The sequence below is a fragment of the Tauraco erythrolophus genome, chromosome Z (assembly GCF_009769465.1).
Source record: "Tauraco erythrolophus isolate bTauEry1 chromosome Z, bTauEry1.pri, whole genome shotgun sequence".
Lineage (NCBI taxonomy): Eukaryota > Metazoa > Chordata > Aves > Musophagiformes > Musophagidae > Tauraco > Tauraco erythrolophus.
This window is the reverse complement of record NC_141496.1, coordinates 30315762-30324111: the sequence shown is the minus strand read 5'-3', so window position 1 is coordinate 30324111 and position 8350 is coordinate 30315762. Positions and strand designations below refer to the sequence as shown.

The window sequence follows — 8350 nt, the reverse complement described above, 5'->3', positions numbered from 1 at the left end:
TCCCACTTTCCAAAGCTGCATGGCGCTACTAAACAGATTTCGTAAGCTAAGTAGTTAGATGCAGCGCAGCTTCACGTCGGGACTCTAATCAGCTTGACAGACAAAGCAGGTCTCGAACCTATATGCCCTTATTCAAACAAGGAGGCCCCTGGGGACCCAGTTCTTCGCTGCCTTGTACCTCACACCGTCACCAGTGCCTGGGGAGAAGACAGGCAAAACAGAGGAAGTCTGATTTTATGGCTCCCTTCGCGCTCCCGGGAGCAATCCACGAGATGAAAGGTGACAGCAATTCAAGGCTGTTCCTTCAACAGAGCAACTTGTGTAGGAAGGAGACCTACCCTATCTAAGATGTTTTCCTATTGCTTAAAAGCCATCTAAGAGAAAGGAACCAATGCTGAGGAGTGGGGAAGGCTGTGGGTTTAAACATTTTTTTAATCTATCATTTCAAGGAACCAGTTTAACCAAAGGAACTGTAACTGTTCACATCTAGCTGGGTCTTACTCTTTAAAAAACTGCTAATGCCTTTGCTAATTAATCAACGATCTCTCAGTAGTCACAGAACTCCAAATACTCTAATTCTGAAATGTAAGGGTCTACTCCAAACAGCAAATCAAATGCAAAGCAGCACAGAGAAACTTCCAGTGAGCAGTGTAAACACTTTCGGATGACAAAGCTTTCACAAATACAGCTACATCACTGTCACACAGAGAAAGGCAAGCATCACCAATGTGACTATTTTTGTTTTGCATGCACGCATGCAGCTGTTTACTTATACCATAGCACACACCAACCATGTTACTGAATGCATCAGTTAAGTTGGGCTCCAGAAACATTTAGGAAAAAACACAATACAAACATGCTTTCATGACAGGATCTGGCAAAGAAAGCACCTGTGAAACACAAGCTTCTGAAATCCAGAAGGAAAAGAGTAGCTTCATCTCTGTCTCAAGATCAGACTGATAAGGTACAAATTTATTTAAAAAAAAAAAATCAAAGTTTGGTTTCTGAGGATTGTATCTGACGCTTCTGAGCAATCAAGTGTTTAAAGACACACTTGGCTAAGGAAAACAAAAGGCAGCAGAGTTTGAGAGCTATGTTTAAGAGGTTTGAAATTCATCTTATATCCCCATAAGAATTTTGCTAGAGCACTCGAGTCTTTGACACCTGGCGACTCAGACGATCATCTGAAATCCAGATGGACGAGGCAATCCAGTCAGTGCAAAATTGTTGCTCTTCTTTTTTTTTTTTTTAAGACTTCATCATTAACCTGTCTTGAGGTTTTTCTTTTTATTCTTGAATCACCATACTCCACTCGTTAAGGTCAATGTGGCTATATTGTAGGTACCCCTCCTCCAAGCCAATAAATAAATAAATAACTCTGGACAATGACTTCATCTGGGCTTGGTATCCAGAAGCTCTTCCACAGTATTTGCGTTGCAATCAGGAAGCTGCACAAAGAGAGAGCTGCAAGAGATTTTGCCTATTTCCAGATCAGAAACTGAAAGGCACGACCAACAAATGAAATGCAGCAAGGACACCATCTACAAGACACACCACATGCAACCGGGAAGTTGGTGGCCCGAGAAAGTGACCTCCATGGCTTCTTCCTTTAGAACATGTGTGTAATTTAAGATCCCGCCTTGATTTCCTTCCATTTCCGACCTGGAAGCCACCGCTCCCTCCCACCTCCAATTGTTACCCAACAGTTTTCTTTCTTTGTGCAGCAGAGTAAGTCAGCGATCACAAAATGTGCAAAATACACAACAATTCACACAAGCCCTTGCAACATGAAGACAATTGCAGGCATTGTTTCAGCATGCAAGCACTGAATAAATAACTATATCTACAACATGTAACATAATAGGAATGGGACCGTTTGAATTGCTTATAAATACAGAGAGGAAAGGGAACAAGGAGCATTTAGGGGATGTCATTCGTTCCCCACTGTTGCAAAAACATTTCTCCAATGGACTGTTCCTCATCAAGCAGAAGGTAGCTCACTGCACACAGGACAACGCAACGCGGGATCCTCGAGGTGCTGCCGGCACTGCCCACAGACCAGCACGCTCCGGTTTGCAGAGTTCCGCAGCGACACCACTGCATCTTCATTCACAGTGGCGTCTCGCCGTCCCAGACCTGGCCTGCTTCCCCTGCAGCTGGCGCTGGCACTTCAAACCACCACAAAGAGAGGTGACAACCATTTCAAATCTCACATACAAACAGCCAAGTCCGTGGAAATCGAGTGCTGTGTGCTCCACAGCTCAGAGAAGTTCTGTCTCTTCTTTTTCTCCTCTGAAGGACTGATTCATATTGGCATTAATCCACAATTACTAGCACAAGGACCAGATCATAGGTTCATCCATTCATATTTAAACCATGTGCTGAAGCACTGAAGACAGGTTTTTTTCCTCCCATACCTTCATGTCTAGTTTAGATAATTTACAAGGTGCAGATGATTTTCTTCAAATGCAAGAGATGCTGAACAATTTTTCTTCATTGAAATTGTTTCTCCAGATCTGAGGTTCCATTTCTCTTCTCCAAATAAAGGAGTAAACTAAAAACATGGGAACAGAAGGGAAAAAAAGAAGAGAGAAGAGACTCAGAGCGTTTTGCTGTGACAATGTACCATAAGGTTTTTGTTAGATGTCAAAGAAAATCTAAAAGCTATGCTCAGGATACATGCCAGTTGATGGCCTTCCCCACCACTTCAGTGTTCCTGTGTGACAGTCAACTACTGAAAAATAAGCCAGCCAAGAACATAATTATTTAGGATCAGATGGTGCCTTTATTATTCTACTAGCTTTACTCTGCAAACCATCCTCCTGATCCCAGAAAGATTGTTCCATTCTTTTGCCTGTAAATTCAGCAATTTGAAACATAAATCAAACTGTCCCAATATAGTTCAACATGATGGGCTCAGCATCCTGCATACTTCAACATTTCTATGTTTCCCCAAAATATTAAAGCTTAGCAAATTTGTTTTAAGCAAGTATAACCTTGTGCAACTTTTCCACAAGAGCCCATGTGAACACTTAGTGCAAAGTTTTTTGTATCCCCAGGCCAAGGGAAACCTGGCTGGAGCAAAGCAGGAGGGGAGGTGAAAGTGTCTCACCTCAGTGCCTCTGTTCACCATAAAGAATTCTGAATTGAATTTATTCTCAATATAGAAAGGGATGTACATTCCCATTATTTAAAACTTATCTGCCCTTCATTAGAGCAGAAGTCTGCCTCATTTCTTCTCACACAGCAATGCACCATGCATCAATAATTCCACCCCAAAGTCCTTTATAAAAATTGGAATTCAGCTTTCAGATGCTGAGATGGTGCTTTGCTTTTTCACTATGAAGCTGTACTAAAACGCCAGCTTCCAAACCATCATCAGCTCATCACAGTTATTTCTGACAGCTAAAAATTTTAGGAGGCAAATCCTGCATCATTACAATGCAAAGGAGCTCCTGTGAACTCACAGTTCATTTGAACATACCACATCTCTCTAAAGCTGTGATATCTAAGAACAACAGGGAACACTCACAGGAAACACCACAGCCTACATAACAGCCCAGAACATGAAGCCTCTTTGCAAGTGGGGGCTTGAAACACAGTCTTCATTGTGTCTAAAAAAAGGTCTCTGCACTTAGTTTTGATTAGTCTTTTCTAGACATTCTTCAGCACAGTGTGCCCTTCTTCCCACTGAAACACAGTATCAACACTGAAGCCAAAACAATGCTTTCCATCATTGGATGACCTTAAAAAAAATTATAAACAATTCCGAAACAGAGGGGGGAAAAAAAAAATTCCCCAACCTACTCAAAAGCCCCAAGTTCGAGGAACAGGACATAGCAGACTGAGGTCTTCCTAAAAACTGTCAGACTGAGGCCACACAGTGCCATGAAAACAGGGGGTAATCAGAAGTAATTTCCTTTTTGTCCCTCCCACCCACTGACAAAGCAGCAGGAGTCAGTAGAAAAAAAAAAAAAAACACAAAAACACCTACTTGCTGGACGAGCACATAACATTGGAGAGATTTCAGTCTACAGCTGCTTTCAGCCAGTTATCTTGCGTGTTAGTGAAGCTAAAATAATGGCTTTTAACAAGATACCGCAGAGCAAAGGAAAGCTTTTTGCACCGTTATATTCTGAGGACTCTCTTTCAAAATAAAACACTCCCTCTCATGTACTGTAAACTTCAGAACAATTAAGTCAGTCTCAGAAGAGTAAGTCAACATTTTTCTTGGCACAGACCTGAGTCCGGGCATTCAATACTGCCGCTCTGATAACACTGAGAACTGCTGAAAGTCAGTAATAACAGAAATTAACTGAAGATGTCAAGACATTGTTCTCAGCTAGGGAGGAAGCCACCGCACAGAAATCAGGGCTCCCATCTGCTGGCTGTTGGGAGGTGTGATTACTCCTAGCGCCCAGAATCTGCTTAAGTCTCAAGGGTTTGCCCTGTTTTTTTCCCCAAGAGAGAGTCTGGGAAAAACAAAGCAAGGAGAGGAGAGAGGGCAGCGTCTTCAAGACAGACAACCACCTGAGACAAGAGCAGCTGACAGCACAACACAGCCCAATTTCACACCAGATTTCCACACAGACCTACTGCTTCGGATGGGCCCAACCTTGTGTTTGTTACTCAATCGAAGCTCCCAGTCGGCTGAAAGACAACTACAAGATGAACCTCCAGTGTACGCAGAGAAAGGAATTTCACAACTACCCTACATTTCTAGGTATATACTTCTATCTACTCTGCTGCAAAGACATTTGGGTTTCGTGTCTACTGCAAGAGTCAAGCAAATATCTCCAGCTGCAAAAGACATCAGAAGAAAAAAGAAACATCTGTCCCAAACAGAAGAACCTAGGGGCATCTTTATACACAAGCTGTTCTTCCTATTTTCTGGAGAACTTACATCAGCCAGGACTTCTGGCTAATTTAAATATGAAGGTACAGCTCATTAAATTATTGCAACTGTATTTATTTGCCTTGTTCCTTCTAACGTGCCTGCCTTCATGGTTACACTACACACTGTTCAAATCCAAAAAAGAAACTACCACTCACAGGACATGGATTATTTAGGATTAAGCGTGCCACTGTATTTATTTGGTTGGCTGGTGGTAACTCTGATTCTGTACTAAAGTCTCAAGCGGGGAATGGAGGAAAAGAGCAACACAACACTAAGGGAAGTCTGCCAGATTGTTGCAAAATACAGAGATCAATAGTTATGGAAAATGTCTGTGACTTATTTTAAGTGATGTAACTCTAGAACAGATAAAAATAAAGAAAAATTAGTAATAGCAGCTAGCATGAAAAAACAGATTTGAAAAATAATGTGTAGATACTCAGATTTTAATGGGTTTTTCATGAACCTTTTCTACGCTCCTCCTAAAAAAATCAGAAATTCCCAAATTCAGGCTTGCTTGTTTGAAGATACAATGCTGAAGTTGCACCTGGTAAGAGCTTGGCCCATTATGTATAATTAAATTGTTTTGGAACAGTGTGTGCTATGGACTGGTAATTATTTCAGCCAGCAATATTAATTACATGTCTTCCCGACACTATATCTAGTCCAACATATATGACCATAACTATTTTTAAAAATCTGTATTTTAAAGTATATCAGTGAAGCAAATGCAACCTTAGTCCATGCAGGTGCAACCATACTGTCTAGGTGAGATGGAAAATTAGGCCTGAAGTGCCTGTAAAACACTTTTCATAAGACAGTAAGTTTCCCCAAAGGCTGTCTGCACAGAGGAAGCATGCTGTTTGCCTGGAAATTCAAGTGAATTCACTATCAGGCTTCAGATCACAATTTACAGTATCTTTTTGGGGCACAGTTACTAGGAATACGGAGTCACCTGGCCTCTGTCCTCAGGAAAACTGCACTGAACCCTCGTTTAGATTTAGTACCTAAATGCAGAGCAGGATTCAATTTCTAAATTATCTACACTTCCACACAAGTAAAGGACGGAGCAAAAATAACATTTTCAACATCTAAACTCATGCAGGAGAAGGCCCCATAAAGAGAAGTGGCTGCAAGACACGTGGCAAACTACTTCCAGCATGTGGCTCCGTCACAGACGCGGTGCCTGGCTTACAACAGCCCGTGAATATATGCGTCTCAGTTGCTCCAGCTGTAAAATTGGACTGAATATACTCACCTTCCCCGGAGCCGCTGCTGAAAAGCTTTGTGAAAAGCATTATTACAGTGGAATTCAAAGGTGCTATTTCTTACCTGATAATTTGTAATTGCAACATAGACACAATTATGAGGGGAGGTGCTTCCATGTGCTGACAAACGCCGTGGGAATTAACGAATAGGGCACAGTTGTTATGCTGTTCCACACATCTAACGTGGGATCGTAGCAGTCCAACGTTTTGCACCTCTGAATGCCAAAGTAGCCTCCAACCACGTACAATTTGTTTCCAGATGCCACTGCGTGGCAGCTCATTCGCTTAGCTGTTACATCTCCCACCTTAGTCCACTGGTACGTCTCACTGTTGAACTTGTAAGCGGAGCACGCAGAGAATTCGGTATCTCCACCCATAATAAAAATCTGGTTGCCCAGAACAGCTGCAGCCGTGTAGCGCCAGGGCTGGGGGCAGGTGGCTGGTACTGTCCATCTGTTTTCACACTGATCGTAGCACTGAACTTTAGGCAGCTTGTCATGGCTAACGCTGGTACCTCCGAAAGCAAACAGCTTAAGCTTTGCGCTGACCACAGCTGCATTGCTCACTCCCTCTCGCAGCGGGGCAACCATGGTCCACTTGTTGGTCACGGGGTCATATTGTTCTACTTGCTTTAAGGATACTGAAGGGGAAGCTGGAAGGCAGCCAGTTGCTGCGGTGTGTCCTCCTACTACATACAAACAGTGCTTAAGTTCGGCAGAGCCATGCCCAAACCTGGCTACCAGCATGGGAGCAGCCTTCGACCACTCCTCGTGAAGGGTGTCGTACACCCACACGTCTTTGGAGACTCCATTTTCTGACCCTCGTCCCCCCGTGATATACACTTTGCAGCCTATGGCACAAGCGCTGAACTCTTTCCGTGGGCTTGGTATGTCAGCCTTTGGAATGATCTCCTTCGCCTTTTGGTCCACCAGGTACAGCTTGTCACACATAAAGGTCTGGCCGCCCAAAAGAAAAAGCGAATGGCCAGTTTTACGGGGTCTGGCACACAAACTAGTGACCACTCCATCATTCTGTAAGATCTTTAACTTGCATCTTATCGATTCTTCTACAATCTCTTTGCTTTTCCTTTGCTTGGTGATAAGTTCTTCCATGGCCACATTCTCCATAAGGTATATGGCTGGCAAGAGGGCCAGTCTCACCGTCTGCAATAGCTCAGGCAGATAACAGTGACGCTTACTCAGGTCATAGTTGACCCAGCTGATAGCTGATTCGTATACCAGCCTTTCGTCTTCAGTTTCTAATTCCTCACTGGAAAGGAGCTGCACTACCATGTCTTTCGGCAGCTGGAGGAAGTCTTCACTTTTACTGATACTCTGGAAGTTGCTAAGGCACATCCTCCAAGAGAGTTCATACAGCTTGGTGCACTGGTGAGCGTCTGACAGCAGCAGCATGCCGAGACAGTTAGTGGGATGAAGGTTTTTCTCTAGAAATTCTGCACAAGCATCTCGAATGTCCTGAAACTCCAGCATGTCACCAGCCTCCAGCAGTGACTCCGCATTTTCCTCATTGATGATAACCCTGGAGGAATACGCATAGTCCAGAAGAAGCTCCAAGACTTCCGGATGAATTGAATTATGAAAGTTGACTTCACTGTCCTGGCTCTCCTTCAGTCCTCCACTGAACATTGCCTCAAAATAGCGGCTGCAAGCAGCTAGAACAGCTCTGTGGCAGGGGAATGACCTGTTCCCAGCATGGAGAAGTACATCTGTAAAGAGACGCTGCTGACGCAGAAGGTTCAGGTGAGTAAGGACACTATCAGCATAGGATGACTTGTGGAACAAGTATATGTTTATGGAGCCAGTACTGGCCCTAGATTTGCGATTTTCATGCATGCTGACTGACATTTTCTTTCACACCTATAAACAAAGACAAAAAAAAATTAGTAAGATTAGTGAGACCGTTAAATTCATTTTGATTTTTACATACCAAAAAGTGTATCTTTTATTCACTATACGATGGGAAAAAAGCCTTAATTTATAGACAAGTGGACAGAGAATTGCATCTACCTTTGGCATGTGTTTATTTTTTTCCAAGATGAGCTTCATAAATGACATACTCTAAATTTGTTGCCCAAGAGCAGGTTTATCTTGGGAAACCTGATCTTCAACTTTCACAGCAATACAGTAAGCAAGTAAGTTGGAGCAGAAAGAAAAGGAACCAGGACTGA

At 43.0% G+C, this 8350-nt stretch overlaps 1 protein-coding gene across 1 annotated transcript; it reads right to left on the bottom strand.

Annotated features, from left to right (window-relative positions):
* Window positions 1–6257: 6257 nt before the first annotated feature.
* ENC1 (ectodermal-neural cortex 1) lies at window positions 6258–8027 on the bottom strand. The gene has a single exon (XM_009984554.2). It carries the CDS (start codon window positions 8025–8027, stop codon window positions 6258–6260), a length of 1770 nt encoding a protein of 589 aa, XP_009982856.1.
* Window positions 8028–8350: the final 323 nt, after the last annotated feature.

What these genes read in the sequence shown, in the direction of transcription:
- ENC1 (XM_009984554.2), bottom strand. Translation starts at nt 8,027, where the DNA reads ATGTCAGTCAGCATGCATGAAAATCGCAAATCTAGGGCCAGTACTGGC.